General features: G+C 41.1%; 2 protein-coding genes across 2 annotated transcripts; both read right to left on the reverse strand.

Moving 5' to 3' along the window:
• On the reverse strand, positions 1-6,258 carry LOC307017449 (uncharacterized protein). The gene is made up of 16 exons (XM_079647061.1): positions 6,122-6,258; positions 5,872-6,039; positions 5,477-5,579; positions 5,036-5,256; positions 4,496-4,652; positions 4,205-4,416; positions 4,000-4,114; positions 3,710-3,924; positions 3,491-3,605; positions 3,245-3,414; positions 3,066-3,160; positions 2,346-2,476; positions 751-940; positions 461-602; positions 251-346; positions 1-112 (listed from the first exon to the last, which is right to left on the reverse strand). Exons 2-15 carry the CDS (start codon positions 6,031-6,033, stop codon positions 254-256), a joined length of 2,121 nt encoding a protein of 706 aa, XP_079503187.1. The 5' UTR covers positions 6,034-6,039; positions 6,122-6,258; the 3' UTR covers positions 1-112; positions 251-253.
• A 16-nt stretch (positions 6,259-6,274) lies between these two features.
• On the reverse strand, positions 6,275-7,166 carry LOC307017450 (uncharacterized protein). The gene is made up of 5 exons (XM_079647062.1): positions 7,076-7,166; positions 6,932-6,990; positions 6,771-6,857; positions 6,568-6,689; positions 6,275-6,475 (listed from the first exon to the last, which is right to left on the reverse strand). The coding sequence occupies exons 1-5, from the start codon at positions 7,096-7,098 to the stop codon at positions 6,290-6,292; spliced, it is 477 nt and encodes a 158-aa protein (XP_079503188.1). The 5' UTR covers positions 7,099-7,166; the 3' UTR covers positions 6,275-6,289.
• Between the last annotated feature and the right edge of the window lie 11,398 nt (positions 7,167-18,564).

The raw sequence follows: 18,564 nt of genomic DNA on the forward strand, positions 1-18,564 counted from the left end.
TGAATTATTTTTAAAATATTGTATTAGGACTTTACTTAGGGGCTCATTATAATGATTGGTCCTGAAGTCACGCTTTTGAAACCAGGGCCATCTGAAACTGCAAGTTTTTGATCTGTGGGAGAAAAAAAAAAATATATATATCTCAGCCACTTTATTCAAAAGCCATTGTCCCATTTTATAATTTGAGCCAACACGTGTAAACCTTATTGTACATTAATGGATAATGAAATCAGCATGTATGAGAGCATACCCTTCATCGTGTTGTCCTGGTCTGAACACTGCACATTACAAGCTGCATCCACTGGATTTCTAGATCACTGATGACCACCTCACAGTGGACAAAGACCTACAAGATATGAACAGATGTAAGGGTTTGTTATAGACAGCGTACTTTCTTTTTCCAAACTCTGAAGCATCTAAAAATAAAAACAAGACTATTTATTCTTATGACGGATAGTACCTGGCGGTTCAAGTTATCCATGTCTTCGGCGAAGGCAAACATCGGGACCTCAAACCGCTTGAAGTTTGAAGGATAATGAACTCTGCCCTTCGGCAAAACAGAGTGGAAGATCACTGGGTGCGGGTCCCTTGAGTTTGCACAACTGAGGGAGAGAAAAAAAAGTTATTTTATTTGGGTAAAGATGTCCAAAAGTCTGCTAAATGAGCACCCTACTGTATGATTTTAAACCATCCCTTTTGTTGAGTTTGACAAACAGTTCATTGGGACAAGAAAAAATATATACAAGTTACCCGTTAACAATGAGGTCCCATCGAGGGAGGGACATCTTGTCCTCCTCCAGCGTTGCCCAGCAGTATGCCAGCTCAAGAGATACTTTAGGATTGTTAGATCCCATCAGTTCCACCTCGAAATACAGCGGCTGTTGTAGGTGCTGTGCGATGGGATCATCCCCAACGCGCTGAAACACACTGTAGGTGTCATCTGAAGTGAAGCAGAACATGTTGACACAAATTATTAAGGACTCAGACAGGAATAGAAACGGCCTGTATACAGAACATTAAGGTGCATAATGCAGAAGAGTTTAACTTGGATGTAAATAGTCAACATCCCAGGTGCCAACTCAGTTCATTGGTTTAAAGATTAACTTTATGAAAAAAACATTCCAATTACTTAAAGCAACTAGATTCATATAATAAGTTTAATTTATAACAAAGTATAAAAATAAAAACGGTACACAACACGGTAGAATGAATAAAAAGCAGTAAAAAACAAATAAAAGGGTATAATAAATAAGATGAAAAGTCTAGGAAAAGGCTCTATTGAACAGATGGCTTTTGAGGCCTTTTTTTAAAAAAGCCTTCATGGTCTGTGGGGCTCCCATGTGCTCGGGGAGCATTCCATGGATACACTGGTGGGTGAGGAGGGAGACCTTGTATTCAATCCTCAGTTCTACGGGGAGCCAGTGTAGTGTTTTAAGGATGGGGTGATATGATTGTATTTGCGCACCCTCATCAGGATCTTAGCAGCGCTGTTTTGAATGTACTGGAGCTTCTGGATGCTTTTGTTAGGGATCCCAATGAGGAGTGCATTGCAATAGTCCAGCCTGGAGGAGACAAAGGTGTGGGCTAGCTTTTCGTCGTCAGAAAGAGTGAGGGGCGGAGTTTGGAGATATTCCTGAGGTGATTGGAGTTCTTGCACAGCTGTTTAATATGGGCCTCAAGGTCAGATGGGTGTCCATTTTATAGATAGAATTGGGAGGGATGGAAACCCTCTTTTAATGGTCACACATGTAGAGCACAGTGAAATTTGGTCTCTGCATTTAACCCATCCTATTACCAGGAGTCTAGTACTAGGAGCAGTGGGCAGCTAGTGTACAGCGCCCGGGGACCAATGGGAGTGAGGGGGGAAGGGTGGTGTTTGATGCCTTGCTCAAGGGCACCAAGGCAGGGCAGGAGTTGAACTGAGACCTCTCCAAGTAGCAGTCCACACTCCATATCTTAGGTCTGTTTTCCAGACTCCTTCGTGTGTGTGGTGGTCTCGCGATGCTCTCCGTGTTTTCATGCAGCGGTCTTGCGATGTTTGACGCGCTTTGACCCCGTCGTGACTGGGCTCTGATGACGCGTCAGATGTGCGACACGACGGAGTGGATGGAATTTCTGTATCTCCGTGCTGGGAATATACAGTTTGAACTGTCTCCAAGTTACCCAAAATCCTGCATTTTGATAGAAAGTGTTAGCCTCTTAAGCTTTTTCCACATGTTGATATGATGGAAAGAACTCTTATTTTTAGCTTTGGGAGAGTTTCCAAATACTTAAAAAAAAACCTAATCCTTAGCAAGCATGCGAGAAAAAAACAAACCACACAAGGCATGAAGAACTTTCTTTACCCAAAGCAACTCTCATTTCAACCTGCATCTCGCCTCGTGCATCGTCAGCGTACGGTTCACTCCTGTGAGATCGGGTGTTGAAGCCAATAGCCTGGTTAGTGTTGATGTCATAGTAACAGAACACCTTAAGCCTGAAAGAAGAAAACTCAAGTTTGAACACTTAGAACTGTTCAATTGTTACCCATTGGCACCGTTAACATCTGGGATTGCACCATAGAAGGATTTATGGCGTACCAGTTGACTTCTGATAAGGAAAATATAATTTAAGAGTCTTTAAAGTTTTGTCACGTGGTTAGCCTACAAAGTCTCTGTATTTGTTTTAAAGTTTTCTTTAGACTGTCAGTTTACGTAATGGTGAACATGAATGTTTACGGCTACAAATAACTGATTTTTGAAATGTATTTTTTTTAAGTTTTCCCGTCAAGTTACAAATTAGGTTTTTGTAACTGAAAAAGGCCGCCTTTAACCGTTTTGCACCAAAAACATGCAACTGTGAATAATGTCCAAGCTGAGAATTTCTCTTTTCTGACTTAAAGTCTAAAACCCAATGACCTGAAGTGTATCATGTTAAGACAAACAGAAAGCATTAAAAAGCTGACATTTAGAAAACTGCAAGCACTTTGTTAATTAATCTTCCATGTCATTTTTCAAGCTACAGCTTTGATAATAAATTAATTATCCAACATTAGGCTTGGTGATTCCAAGTCTTGAGATACTCACTCAAACTCCGGCTCCTTCGACTGTGAGAGCTTTCTCAATTCAAGTTCATCTGTGATGGAGATTTCATTCTCATACAGCATCATATTGGGCAAAAACTAAGAAAAGAAAAAAATTGAAAGAAGTCGTTTCTCAGTTTGAATCCTATCGCAATCAACAAGCTGTTCAGCAGCATGCTTTACCTTTCTGGTCGTCCCACAGGAGTTTGCAGTGAAGACAAAATAAGCGTACTGGTCGTTGCTGTATGTGGGGCCACAGGCGGGGTTTCTGAGGGTGAGCCGTCGGGGGTTCAGACTGGGAACAGACTCCAGGGTTATAGCCAGAGCCGTGATGGTCCCATTAGGGAAACACTCTGAAAAAGACGACCAGACATTTGTATGCCTTGGAGATTTAAGCCTACATAAGAACACGTATTGTCTTTAACAAACCAATCAGCTTTGTAACGAAGTTGCAAGCCAAGGAGAAGTCTTGGATAGTTTTGTTGGTCTTCAGAAATCTCAGAGTCACATCCAGTCTGCTCTTGATGGATGACGACTCAACAGCCTGAGAAGTTTTCAGAAACAATACATTATGATTTAAAGAGGACTATGATCTTGACAAATGTTGCCAAATCCCTGCACATTTAAAACTTGGGTTAAGATTCATACCTCGACCGTAGCATCAGCTGCAGAAAATGGTACAATCAAACTGAAATGTGTGTAGTTGCCCATCACTCCGTACTGCTGAGCCAGGCTCCCGGTCAGCATTCGTTTTCCAATTATGGTCTGAAAGTTGAATCCTTTGGTCCCGTATTTCACGAGGACATAGAAATTCTTATCATCACAGCTGCCTGAGACAGAGGGAGGAGCTGCAGAGGGAGGAGCTGCAAAGAGAGGAAAGTACTTTGCAACAACTGTGCACGTTTTGTTATGAATTTCTCTTATGCATGGGTACAGACCTATGTCTTCCAGTTTAGCTCTCAGATAAGCAGTGGCAGTAAATGGCGCATGCTTTGGCAGGACCAGGAAGCCAAAGGTCAGATGAAGGGTGTACATTGTAACCCCCATTTCTTTCTGTTGGGAGAAACAGATAGTTATTAGCCGACAAAAAAAGAAATAAAGAAAAAAATGCATTTCATTTCCCACGTTGAGTGTAAGGCTCACCCTTTGTCCTATGACACGGTCCGTGAAGGGCACTTCAACAGTATAGACCTTGGAGCAGCCGTTAGGGGACATTTTGTCAAAGACTTTAAAGCCTCTGGCAAAGCAGTCGGCCAAGGACAAAACCTCAGAGGGGGACCTGATGTTCTTTAGCATTACTTCAGAGCCCACCGGCCCAATCAACGCCTTAAACATCATCTCCTTGGGAACAGTGGCTGTAGGTCAAAAATGAAGAAATTAAGGCAGGTTGCAATTTATGTAAAAAAAGTAGCATGAGTAGAAGATAAGACTCACCGTCAATGACTTGTGGAGGTTGAAGCTGCAGGGGGGTCTCGACGGGGAGGAAGACTTTGTATCTTGTGTCCTCATGAGTGTCATCTTCAGTCCAGAGCAACTCGAGCATCAGCTCAATCATATAAGAAGTGAAGTACTGACCATCCTGGGCATGACTCTGCATAAACAAACATCCTGAGTAAGGCCTTTCCTGAATAACATTATCAGCTACAGATTTAAAAGAAAAAGGGAAATTTGTCTGGCAATGAAGCTCTAGATGTTGCAACAGTCAAACATACTCACACGATCCGTTTACATTTGTTTTGTACATACCAACAGGATTTCAGTAGTTTTATTTTCCATGAAACAACAAAGTGTGATTGCTTGTTAAACTGTGTCTCTAAAGTCTAAAATGACTTTAATATACAATTTAACTACGCCGATTTCTCCACTGTTGTGAGAAATTCTTTAAATCCAAGTAATATAAACATCTACATTTTGCCCTTTTGTAGTATTTTAGATGTTTTTTTTGCATAGCTGCACTAAATTGTTTTATCTAACCTTGATTTGGCAACCAGCAGTCCCAATAGGAATTTCAACAATGACGTAAAGGTCATCGAGAGTCAGGGAATAGCTTCTGGCCGACATCTCTGTCGCGTCGAGCTTCCTCCCATCGACGCCCATGTTCACCTCCAACAGTCTGAAGTGTTTCGAGTAAATCAGAGGGTCAATGCGCCTCGGCAGGAACCAGCGGATTGAGGTTTCAGTAAAGGAAACCCCACCTGTACACCAAAAAAATCTAATAAATAAAGCACTTCTTCCTAGATACAAATTCTGGTGAGTTAGATATTTTTGGCACCATTTTTTAGAAAAGTTTGATATTTTAAAAATGCTGGAATCCGAAATAATACTGACAGTTTAAATTCCTGACAGTAAAAAGTGCCCCAAATTCCCAGTGAAAAACACTACAAGACATGACATCAGTGAGTCTCTTTAAATTACCCTGAGCTTGAGGACAAGCGGCTCCTGCATAAAGTTGAGACGTCAGCTTAGTCTTCTCAAATATAATTGAGGTGCTGAGCACAGTCATCGGCACACCTGCTACCTGTGGGGGGAGATTACACAACATGTGGATGTAAATGCATACTGTGGTAACATAATAATTTCACTCCTAAAAATCTGGGGTGATATGAATAAGAACTCACTGATTTAAGAGTGCCAACAAGATTCCAGACAAAGTAATCCATTTGAAAGGCAGTCTGGTTACATTATTTTATCTATGGCTGTACGTTTAAACAAGTACCTAATGGACTGCTTTAGTGATTTAACAAGTCTGCTTGAGGGGAAGATATCAAGTGAGAGTTGTTTGAATCTCAGAAAAACTGCAATCCACTTACATCCTTGGTGTATGTTTCACGTGAAGGATTTGGGCTTCGCAGCACCAGCCTGGTAGGAGTGCTTGAGATCCCATAACCATTTCTCTGGGCTTCATCCACCTGCATGACCCTCTCCTCAGGAGTGAAGAACACCACTTTGGTGATTCTGAAGACTGCGTCCATGGGCTGCTGTGAGGCAAATATCAAGACATTACATACAAGATGTTTCTAGAATAAGAAAAGAAAAAACGGCAAAATGAGCCAATCTTACCTCAGCAGCTTTTCGGGGATGCGAGTCGGGGTATGCAGGCAGGTTATAATCATTTGGAGCTGCTTTTTTCACAGACACCTAGAAATGAGGCCACTCCATAAGTGATAATCAATCTCTGCAGTGACATGAAATGTACCGGCCTTGACACTCATATGAGGTATCAAGCCACTAATCATATAGACTGGAACATGGCATGCTGCGTTCACTTGCTTCCATGTAGTTGGGTTTACAGATAATTTCCCGGGAGGCCCATGAAGAGTAGTAGCAAGTTTCTTCCACCAGGTAAAACTCGTCTTCAACCACATTGTCAGATTGTAGCCGCAGACCTAGTTTTGTTGTGAATGCTTTATCATCCTAAAAAAACCATGGAAACAACTCTCAATTAATTGCCACGTCAAAAGAAACATTTGGTGCTGCGTCACAAACTAGCATTCAGTCATTTTTACCACATTTTGAGCAAAACAGTTTTGGACGGAGGCATAAATCACAGCGTTTCCCAGGTGGTATTTCTTGATGGTGAAGCCACACTGAGAAGATAAACTTGGTGTGAGGATGATTGAAGAGTTATCTGAGGAAACAAACAATAAAATTTTGAATTAAAAGTGAGATTAAGTTAAGAAAAAGCAATATACTTGAAATGTCAGCTTACTTATGACAGCGGACACTTCAAGAGAACTTCCTCCAAGTCGACTGACATCCACACGCAGCAAGTTTCCAAGGCATTGAGAGTTGATTTCTGGGATTAAACATTTATATTAGATAGCAGCACACAAGTGTGTGGAAAAATATCACAAAATGGCAAAAACATACTTATTGGGGGCTTATTTTGTGCCTCAATGTTAACAACTGCTCCAAGGAGAATGAACCACCTGAAAAAGATTGAATATGTTTTAAATGTATAAAGAAAAATAAACCTTAATTTAAAATATATACATAAGAAACAAAGCTACAAACCCCAATCCAGCTAAACAACCCATGGCAAGAGTTGGCAGACTGGTGAAGGTCCCTGGTTATTGCACTTTTTAAATGAAGTTGTTGAGGATGAGGGAGGGTCCTGCTCAGCAGATATAACCACACACAGGTGGAACACATTACTTCCTGATGAGGTGATTGAGCAGGCCTGTGTGTGTAGTCCAGTTTGAAGTGAATCCCAACATTTAGGGCATTGAGGGAAGCAGAATGGCTAACTGGGCAGGGGAGAAGTATAGAAATATTGTTCATTAAAAAAGAAGCTGAAGCAATAATACTGAAGCATGGCCAAAGCAGTGGGACGAAGTTAAAAATGACTGAGAACAGCTAAATCTGTTAATCACCTACCCAGTTTAGAGATTAGTAAATATTTGGCATGAACATTTTGGCCCAATCCCAATCCACGCCCTACACCCTACCCCTACAGTACACACTCCCCCTCCGTGACGTAGTGAACTCCGTGGAGTGTTCTCTATGCCACGCCTCGCAGCTCAACGAGGCTCCCTCCTGTCAGATGGAGGGTGTAAATACAGCGGCAAGCTTTGGGACAAACTCCCCTCTCTCCGGCAGAAACAGGAAATGCCGTAACTGCATGTAACAACGGTTTCATATCAGCATCTCTTGGACAACACATTTAAATTAATAACTCAAATAAAACTCCAAACATCTTTAATTGTGTTCCGTCTCCGAGACAGCGAGACACAGCGAAACCCAGCCCTAAACACACACACACCCGCAGCCTGGCTGGGAGTTTGTGTGTGTGCCCAGGCTGAGTTCCGCTGTGTCTCGCTGTCTCGTCGACCCCACACCAGTGAGCCAGCTCACACTGTCCTGCTCCTCGCAGCAGCGAGCCTCGCAACGTCCCGCCGAGTGTGTGTGTGTGAAGAAGTCCGTGGATTGGTCCAAACGTAACGGCTTGTCACTATACCCAAATGCGTCACTATACCCAAGAAGTAAACAATAGAAAAAGAGAAATCTCCAACGAGGCGTTCTGGGGCAGCATAGACAGGTCTTTAGTTTTACTCGCTACAGGGTGTACTTTGAGGGTTTTACATGCATAAAAAGCTACATAACACACAAGGGGACGGGTAATAACCAGAAAAAAGCATGACATTTTTATAAGCTTCTTAGTTTTTGCAACAGTCAGTAAATATACAAAACTTTATAATAAAATGCACACATTTACCTTTTTCTGGACTGAACACAGATGATCCTAAGTAAAAAAAAATGAGGTTATCATGAGGTTGTTAACATTGCAATTTATCAGTGGATGTTTGCTGGAAGTTGAACTACTTCTAAACAGCATGTTTCCTGACGGACACACACAGCGTTGACACCGGTCTCAAGTCGGCACCGATGTAGATGTCTGATGGCTTGATAGCCCACTCCCCCTCCACACCGCTCCACACTCGTTGGTTTGGAACAGCACTTAATGTGGCGGACCCTCCGCGCGAACGGAGGGGTAGTGTGTAGGGTGTAATAGGGCGTGGTTCAGTCTAGGGCCAAAGTGAATTTACTTGTTTGTTTTGAACACTTTTTTATATATTTGGTATGTTTCTTTTTTTCTTTGCATGTACTTTTACGCTTAAATACTATACATTTTGCTGATATACTCACTTACTTTTACTTAAGTAACGTTTCTAATGCAGGACATTTATTGTTCAGACTCTGAACAATGTGGTCTGGAAAACTCTTTCAGTTTCACTCCTTTTACTGTCAATGTTGTTCATGAAGCCTTATCTAAGTTAGATCCTAAGAAACCGGCTGGCCCGGACAACGTAGAACCTTTCTTTTCAAAGATAGCTGCGGATTTTATTGCTCTTCCTCTCACTACTCTTTTTAACCTCTCCCTCAACACAAATGCAATTCCAAAAGTATGTAAGTTAGCTTGTGTCTTGCCTTTGCTAAAAGGAGGGGAGGCAATTATTTTAAATAACTATAGGCCAATTTCAAAATTGTCAGTTCTGGCGAAGGTGCTCGAACGCCTAGTCAGTGAACAAGTAAAGGAGTTTTTATGTAAAAATAATATCCTGTCTAAACATCAGTCAGGCTTCAGAAAGCAACATAGCACCATCACTGCGACAATGAAAGTGGTGAATGACATTACGAGTATTTTAGATAATAAGCAGAGTTGTGCAGCTCTATTTATTGACCTTTCCAAAGCGTTTGACACCGTTGATCATCGCATTTTGAAGCAGAGGCTACTCAGTATTGGCTTATCCAGCCATGCAGTGGGGTGGTTTGTGAACTATCTGAAAGGTCCCAATGTGTATTTTGATGGGCTGTCTTCTAAGTGGTTAAACATTGCTAATGGTGTTCCTCAAGGTTCTGTTTTAGGTCCACTTTTATTCTATATATATATCAACAGTTTAGGTGAAAATGTGGATGAAGCTACTTTACATTTTTATGCGGATGATACCGTGATGTACTGTGCAGGTCCCTCCATTAAGGAGGCTGGTGTTAAATTACAGGCTGTTTTTAACATTATTCAGACTCAGCTCGCTGAGCTTAAGCTTCTTTTAAATGTTGATAAAACCAAGATAATGCTCTTTTCTAAAGCTAAAAAGACTACAGACACTGCTTTGGATATTGTTACTATGCAAGTACTCAAAGTGGTTACCTGTTATAAATATCTGGGTATCTGGCTTGATGATCGTCTTACTTTTAAACTTCAGGTCATTAATCTGCTTAAAAAGCTGAGGGTTAGACTAGGTTTCTTTTTCAGAAACAAGTCCTGTTTCTCATTTGAAGCCAGGAAAAGGCTAGTCACTGTGACCTTTTTACCTGTGCTGGACTATGGTGATTTGATCTATATGAATGCACCTGCCCATTGCCTGGAAAAGTTTAGATGCCGCCTATCACAGTGCCCTGAGATTTGTTACTAACTGTAAAGCACTTACTCATCACTGTACCCTGTATGCCAGGGCAGGTCTGCCTTCACTAACTGTACGGAGGCTCAGTCATTGGTACATGTTCATCTATAAAGCCATGTTGGGTAAACTACCTTTTTATATCTGCTCTCTGATCTCTCAACAAATTGAAAGTACGTATTGCCTGAGATCTCATGATGTTGTTTTATTAAATGTGCCAAGTGCTAGGACTGTCTTAGGGAAGACAGCTTTTAGTTGTGCAGCTCCACTAACTTGGAACAGTCTGCAAACATGTTTAAAACTGAGCACTTTGGTTCCCCTGCATCATTTTAAAACTCGGCTGGGTGACATGCTGTTTGATACTCATGGTACCTGTCACTGTAAATAGAGTTTGTAAACTGTACCCTGTACATTATGTTGTATGTCATCCTTATTGTTGTTCTGTTGTTTTTATGTTACATGTGTAACTAATGTCCTGCAGGTCACCCTTGAAAAAGAGATCAATCAATCTCAAGGGGCTTTCACCTGCTTAAATACAGGCTATAAACAAATGTACTTGTATCAGAGAGAGTATTTGTACGTATAAGAACTTTTACTTAAGTAAAATATCTGAATACTTCTCTTACCACTGCAAAGTCCCCAGCTAAACCTTAACAAGGGCCGTTAGTTCATGGTCATTAAAAACATCACTCCTTTAGGCCATGACTTTTAATTTAGCACGATGTTCAGGGTTTTGTATCATGTGTATATCCTACATCAGGGGTATTCAACTAAAATTCAACGAGGTCCAGTTGGAGAAAATCTCCCCATGCAAAGGTCCGGAGCTTCAAAATGTCTAACTTGCTTTATGAATTAGTGTGATATATATTCAAGTAGCCATAGCTTTATCAACGTCTGCATGTAATCAACAACTGACTAAAGAACCAAATAAAGAAAGTACAATTCATAAACAACAATATTTATGTATATTTTGTCAATTAACATTGAACTACACAGATATACAGTAAAATACTGTGGATATGTGTAATGTTCCCCTCGGGCTGCATTTAAAAATGAAATAGAGAAAATAAATAAAATAGCTTTTGAAAATATGTGCATCTCAAAAGTGCTTAATTTTTGGCACTTTTAATGAGCGCCACGGTCTCTGAACAAATTAGACACACTGGTTCGGTGCTCCCAGTGGGAAGGATGAACATGAATGAGTCCATCCACTCAGGGTTAAAAGCTCTGTTCTCACTGTCCACTTTCCTCTTCTTGGAGAGCGCCATGTGTAATTATTTGTCTCAGACAGGTTCTGCCGACAGAGTCTGCCGCTAACACGCCTGTTCACTCTCCTCTCCGCTTCTCTCCCTGTATCGCTAATTATTCTCTTCACACTTTCCTCTCCGCTTCTCTCTGCCGTGCTCTCGTCTCTTCTTCTGTGTTTCTCTCCATGTATTGCTCACTCCTCTCTTTTGCCCCCTGTCGGCAGCGATTAAAATTGAATCGCCCCGTCAAAATTGAAATCCCCTATTAATGTATTGATTATAGGTCCGGGTCCGTATAGGTCGGCGTCTGGGTCCAGATCCGGACCGCGGTCCGCCTGTTGCTGACCCCTGCCCTACATCATCATTCATTAAAGAAGGTCAAGTAAAAAGGAGGTGTAAAACCAAAACATCTAACAGAAAAGGATTTTACTTCTAGAGCTCCGTTGTACCCCCGTTTTTAGAGATTTAGGTATACGGAGGAAAAAAGAGAGGGTTTTTTTTTCCGGACACTTTGAGAGTTCCCTGACCAGCCTGTACTCCTACAAAAAACGACCATATAGGCCGATTGTTCAAGCCCTTATTACGACCCAGAGACACGTTTTAAAGTGTATTTTGTTTCTTACACGACCCCTAGAGGTGCTCACAAAATCACAAACTTGCCTTTTAGAGAAACAGTCTTTAAGAAAAAATCTAGTCAGAAAATGTACTTCATTTTCTAGTTTTAAGGTTTTGCAAACCTCAAAGTGTGTCTAGAAGTATCTTGGCAATAGAAAAAAGCCAAAATCTGCCTAGTGTCAGTAAAAAAAGTGTTAAAATCACAAACTTGCCTTTTAGAGTCACAGTCTTTAAGAAAATAGAAGTGTTACACAGTGACTGACATTCTACCAGTTTTAAAGTTTTCAGACACCAAACTGTATCTAAAAGTATCTTGGTAACACAAGAAACGAGAAAAAAGCATTGATGTTAACAAAACTGGATTGTTCCACTGAAATAGCGTTAAAATCAAAAGTGCCTTTAAAGAAAATGTATTCAAAGTATTTTATTTTCAAAAATGTTTAAGGTTTTGCATACATAAAAACGTGTATTTTACAGTTCCTTTGTGAGAGAATTACACACAAATCTGCCAAGCGTCAGTAAAAAGTGTTAAAATCACAAACTTGCCTTTTACAGAAACAGTCTTTAAGAAAAATTTCTATTCAGACAATGTACTTCATTTTCTAGTTTTAAGGTTTTGCATACCTCAAAGTGTGTTTAAAAGTATCTTGGCAAGAGGGAAAAAAGCCAAAATCTGCCTAGGCCATTCAAAGACACCGAATTCCTTACAAAGTTCTTCATATTCTACCAGTTGTAAAGTTTTCAGACAAAAAACTGTATCTAAAAGTATCTTGGTAGCAGAAAAAAAAGCAAAAATCAGTAAAGTCATCTAAAAAACATATATTTAAAAAAGTAATGTTAGTCAAGTCAAGTCATCAAAAACTGCATTGTTTCATCGAAACAGTGTTAAAATCACAAACTCTCCATTTAGTGTTTGATTCTTTAAGAAGCTCAATTCATTACAAATCAATTAATATTTTACCAAGTTACAATGTTTAGCATCCAATAAAGTGTAACTATAAGTATCTTTGTAGGAGAAAAAACTGTCCTTGAACCCTGTTCATCATAAACAACTAAACATATATATCTTATTTTAACCTTATAGTGTATTTACTTTAAAGAGTCCTCTCCTGCTGATGTCCAGGTGTATGTCAGCATGTGGTGTCTCTGCTTTAAAGAGTCCTTTGTCCATGTCCATTTGATTAACGAGTCGTTAGGGTGATTATTTTGTTTCCACACATAGTGAAACTCTGCCCTTGCATTAATCTTCACTAGACGAAGCCGTGTATGCCTAGAAATGAATAATTTAATTTCCCCCCACACTCTTAATTCTATGCATTTGATGTCTGCTCTGATCAACCCCACTGGATCCGCCTTGGAATGAATACAACCGCGGAAAAACATTTAAAGTTATTTCCAGAAAACTGGAATGTCTTAAAATCCCAAAGTGCCTTTAAGAGTCACAGTCTTTAAGAAAGTACATTTGTTACAAAGTAATTTACATTATACCAGTTTTAAAATGTTCCTAAATCAAAGTGTATCAAAAAAAAGTATCTTGGTAGCTGAAAATAACTAAAATATCAGAAAAAACCCACATTGTTTAACTGAACAAGTGTTAAAATAAAAAATGGGAATTAAAGAACCCCATTCCTTACAAAGTACTTCATATTATACTCTTTTGTTAAGTGTTGCATACATCAAAGTGTATCTAAAAGTATCTTGGTAGCAGAAAAGCTTTTAAAGTTGTGTGAAGTAGTTAAGCAACCTCTTCAATTTGGCTTTTAATGTCTGATTGTTTTTGTATTATTTAACTTTAACTATATATTTTTTTGTTTTTCCTTTCTTCTCTTTTCTTTTCTCTTCACTATTATCTGTGAAGCGTCTTTGAGCACCTGTAAAAGCGCAAACAAATTAAATCTATTATTATTATTATTATTATTATTAAAAATACAAGATCAGGGGGTCATTAAGATCTTTTAAATTATTATTACCCTCTTCATAAAAGAGACTTCCTTATAGTTAGTAAACTACTTAAACATTAGTTAACAGTCTCACACAGCTTAAAAAGAGAACATCCTTAATTAACACAAATCATTTTAAAATAGGGCAATAACAATAACAATTTTAGGTGACTTAGTGATTGAAAATTAATGGCTTTTTCTTTAGTTTGAGCGTATTTCTTTTTAAAGCTAACTCCACCCCCCTATCTTCTGGCATAGGATAACAGCAAAATCAGGGGGTGACAGGAGGGGGAAAGAAAGGGGGAGAGGAAGGGGTGTGAGGGGGATGGGGGGAGACAGTCTCACACATCCAGACTCCACCCTTTTTCATGAGGAGCCTCGGCCGGAGGTGTCTGAACCCAGCACAGATACTGCATCCGTTTCTTGATTGGCGCTCCCGACGGATGGCGGTAAGTTGTCACAGGCGTCTCGCTGATTAAACCCATATCGATGCGTCTCTTGGACGTTTTTCTTTTTTGAAAAGGTGACTTGATGAGTGGAAATGACTGGCTTGTTATCTAGTCTGCACGGATTTATTTTTTACCTAACTCCACCCCCACTATGTTATGGCATCACAGCAAAAGGAAGTGGGTGTGACAGGAAGGGGTGACAGGCAGGGGCGAGAGGGGGACGGGGTGCGAGACAGTCTCTCGCACAACTTCAAAGAGACTGTCTTAATCAACACATAGATTAACATCAAAGGCTTATAACGTGCCGGTGCGGTATATGTTATAACACCTCAACCCTCATATCAACAAAGGACAGACATCAGAGGCTAATTAGATTAGACAACAAAAGCTTTACTACAAGCGGGCATTAAAGGACAGACATCTAAGACTAATTAGATTAGACAACAAAGGGTCTACTACAGGGGGACATATCGCACCTACACGCTATAACACATCACCCCTCACCTCAAAGGACAGACATCTAAGGCTAATTAGATTAAACAACAAAAGCTTTACTACAAGGGGGGGGCATATCACACCTACGTGTGATAACACCTCACCCCTCACATCAAAAGAAATCACACCTACATGTGATATCACCTCGAACAAAGGGAGGCGGGACTTAGCTAATTAGCATAATTGGGGGCGGGGCCACCTGTCACTTTTTATGCATACTAATGAGATGAAATGGACATGTGTACTACTACTTCTGTGACCCCTCCTGTTTTTCACTGAAATATGCACTTGTCAAGGTTCAGAGGCAAATTTTGGAAATATGGCAGTAACCACGCATGGAATCAGTCTGGCTTTAAACCCATGCACAGCACTGAAACAGCCATTTTAAGAGTTTTTAATGATCTGCTCCTAGCCGCCGACTCAGGTAGCCCAGCTGTCCTGGTGCTGTTAGACCTGACAGCTGCCTTTGACACTGTGGACCATAGCATCCTGTTGTCACGGCTTGAACAGTGCGCTGGCATCAGTGGCTCTGCCCTTGCATGGTTCAGGTCCTACCTGACAGACCGTAGCTTTTCAGTGCAGCTGGGTGCCTTCTCCCATGCCAAAGCCCCTCTTACCTGTGGGGTTCCCCAAGGCTCGATTCTGGGCCCCATCATTTTTGTACTTTACATACTGCCCCTGGGTTCAATCCTTACAAAACACAATGTCCCCTTCCATTGTTATGCAGATGATGTACAAATCTATCTGCCTCTCAATTCCAAAGCAAACTCTTTACAGATATTGATGGACTGCTTGACAGAGGTCAAATCCTGGCTGAGCCAAAATGTCCTCAACCTAAACGAGAGTAAGACTGGGGTCATCTTTTTTGGACCTCAACCTCTAGCCTCCCCAGTTGATATTCTGGGCTCCCTCAAAAAAAAAATCCTCCCCTCTGTCAAGAACCTTGGAGTGACCTTCGATAGCACTTTTAAATTTTATAAACAGGTGAGCAGCGTAGTTAAAACCTACTTTTTAAAATACGACTATTGGCTAAGACCAAGTCGTTTTTATCTTGTAAAGACTTGGAAAGGGTTATCAACGCCTTTGTAACCACAAGGTTGGATTACTGCAACTGTCTGTATGTGGGTATGGACCAGGCCTCAATTAGACGCCTGCAGCTAGTGCAGAACGCCGCTGCACGTCTTCTTACTGGCCACAAAAAGCGTGACCACATTACCCCAATTCTGGCCTCACTGCACTGGCTTCCAATTCGGTTCCAAATTGATTTTAAACTCCTTTTATTTGTTTTTAAAGCACTAAATGGGCTGGCTCCGGCCTATATAGCTGAACTCCTCCAGCGCTACACCCCAGCCAGAGCCTTAAGATCTGCTGACCAGCTACTGCTGGTAGTGCCCCAGACCAGGCTCAAAACCCGAGGGCACCGAGCCTTCGTAGCAGCTGGTCCCAGGCTCTGGAACACTCTGCCCCTCCATATGAGGTCGGCCCAGACTCTAGGGGTTTTTAAATCAAAACTAAAGACTCACTTCTTCTCCCTGGCATTCTAGTCCGAGCAGAGTATGACTACCGACAATTCCCTGTGTTGGATTTTTATATTTGTTGTGGTAATTTATTGTCTTCTGCTCTTTGCGAATGTAGTAATGTGTTATTTATTATTTGCATGTACAGCACTTTGGTCTCGACCAAAACTCATTTTAAAAGGTGCTTTATAAATAAAACCTGATTTGATTTGATACATTTTTTTTTAAAAATGTTTTCGGATTTCCCATTGCATAAACACCATATCCCAACGTGCATTGCGGCTAAACAATCCAATCACCGAGCTGAGGATCTTTCCTACGTCTGTTTCGGGTATTGTTCCTGTAATGAGAGATCACATTTATGCTACATTGAAGGGTGGAATTGACTACACATCTTCAGAAACATAGTTTGCTTCAGATATAACTCATAGCATCAGATCCTCCTTCGCACTCTCCAAGAACTTGGAGTTTCAGGCAATGCACTTTCCCTCCTCACCTCATACCTCAAAGAGCGCACCTACAGGGTTACTTGGAGAGGGTCCGAGTCCGACCCTTTTCAATTAACTACAGGGGTCCCTCAGGGCTCTGTTCTTGGTCCCCTCCTCTTCTCCTTGTACACAAACTCGCTCGGGTCTGTCATTAGCCCGCATGGTTTTTCATACCACTGCTACGCTGACGACACCCAACTAATTCTGTCCTTTCCCCGCTCAGAGACCCAGGTCGTCGTACGCATCTCTGCTTGCCTAGCAGACATCTCTCGGTGGATGTCTGCTCATCACCTCAAGCTCAACCTTGACAAGACTGAACTGCTTTTCCTTCCGGGAAAAGATTGTCCCACTCTTGACCTAACAATCAACATCGGCACCTCTGTTGTTTCCCCAACTCAGACTGCAAGGAATCTGGGTGTGATCCTAGATAACAAACTGTCCTTCACTGCAAACATTGCTGCTACAACCCGCTGCTGCAGATACCTGCTTTATAACATCAGGAGGATACGTCCCCAGCTGACCCAGAAATCAGCGCAGGTTCTGGTCCAGGCTCTCGTCATCTCAAGCCTAGACTACTGCAACTCCCTCCTGGCTGGTCTACCTGCATGTGCCATCCGACCTCTGCAGCTCATCCAGAATGCAGCGGCTCGTCTGGTCTTCAACCTTCCAAAATTCTCCCACACCACGCCGCTCCCTTCACCTGCTTCCAGTAACTGCTAGTATCCACTTCAAGACACTGGTACTTGCGTACAATGCTGCGAATGGATCTGGCTTTTCCTACATCCAGGACATGGTTAAACCGTACACCCCAGCACGTGCACTCCGCTCTGCATCAGCCAAACAGCTCACTGCACCCGCACTGCGAGGGGGACCCAAGTTCCCATCAGCAAAAACTCGTGGGTTTGTTATCCTGGCTCCAAAATGGTGGAATGAGCTCCCCATTGAAATCAGGACAACAGAAAGCTTACACATCTTCCGGCGCACACTGAAAACTAATCTCTTTAGACTCCATTTCGAGCAATTGAATTACTAACAAAGCACTTATATACTAATAAAGGGCTGGCTTATCGAAAGCCAGTTGAGTAGCACTTGAAATGCTTGGCTCTATGAAACCTGATGTACTTATATGATTCCATTTTCTTCAAGGTTGTATCTTCCTGGTCGAATGCACTTATTGTAAGTCGCTTTGGATAAAAGCGTCAGCTAAATGTAATGTAATGTAATAGCAATATTGTAACCATTAAGAAAAGCCAACTGCATTAAAAACCCAGTTAACAAATACTAGGTAAAGTATTTTCCTTCAGTAATGAAGATGTAATTCCAATGTAGACACACGTGTGGTCGCTGTTCTGTCTGGAACGTAAAAGGGACGAAGAAGACGAAGTGACGTACTTCCGGTTCAAGATGAAAACATTCCCAGTTAAACATGCAAAAACAAATCGATAAATAAAAAGATAAAACACTGGCATGTAATTTACGTTCCAATAAATAGAATGGTTTTGAATAATAGATGAGTAAAATCGACGTCACTTTACAGCCCCGCCCACTTTTGGGGAAACCAAATCAAGCCTGGAGCCACAGAGCTCTTCTTTTATTTTCCTTTCTTAGAGCAAGTAGAGAAAAACGTAACTCTGGATTTGTATTAATGTTTGAGGTGCAATAAACAACATAGTAGCTTTTTGGCATGATACTATTATTTTCTGCCTCGCTCATGAGTAACGGCTAGCAAAATTTCAGCCTCGCCTACTGATTTTAATTTAACCATATCGAGATTGTCGATTTCAAATGTGTGCTCTAAAATGATTTTTTTAAATTACTATCATCATTATAAGCAAGACAATAAATGGCAAAGA

Source organism: Notothenia rossii, assembly GCF_949606895.1.
Source record: "Notothenia rossii genome assembly, chromosome: 8".
NCBI classification, from domain to species: Eukaryota; Metazoa; Chordata; class Actinopteri; order Perciformes; family Nototheniidae; genus Notothenia; species Notothenia rossii.

Coding starts and splice junctions, on each gene's coding strand:
- LOC307017449 (XM_079647061.1), bottom strand. CDS start 6,033: ATGGACGCAGTCTTCAGAATCACCAAAGTGGTGTTCTTCACTCCTGAG. Junction 4,653..5,035: donor CTGCTGGTTGCCAAATCAAG/GTTAGATAAAAC, acceptor TTGTTTATGCAG/AGTCATGCCCAGGATGGTCA. Junction 347..460: donor TGGATAACTTGAACCGCCAG/GTACTATCCGTC, acceptor CATATCTTGTAG/GTCTTTGTCCACTGTGAGGT.
- LOC307017450 (XM_079647062.1), bottom strand. CDS start 7,098: ATGGGTTGTTTAGCTGGATTGGG. Junction 6,858..6,931: donor ACAAAATAAGCCCCCAATAA/GTATGTTTTTGC, acceptor GTTTAATCCCAG/AAATCAACTCTCAATGCCTT. Junction 6,690..6,770: donor TGAAGTGTCCGCTGTCATAA/GTAAGCTGACAT, acceptor TTGTTTCCTCAG/ATAACTCTTCAATCATCCTC.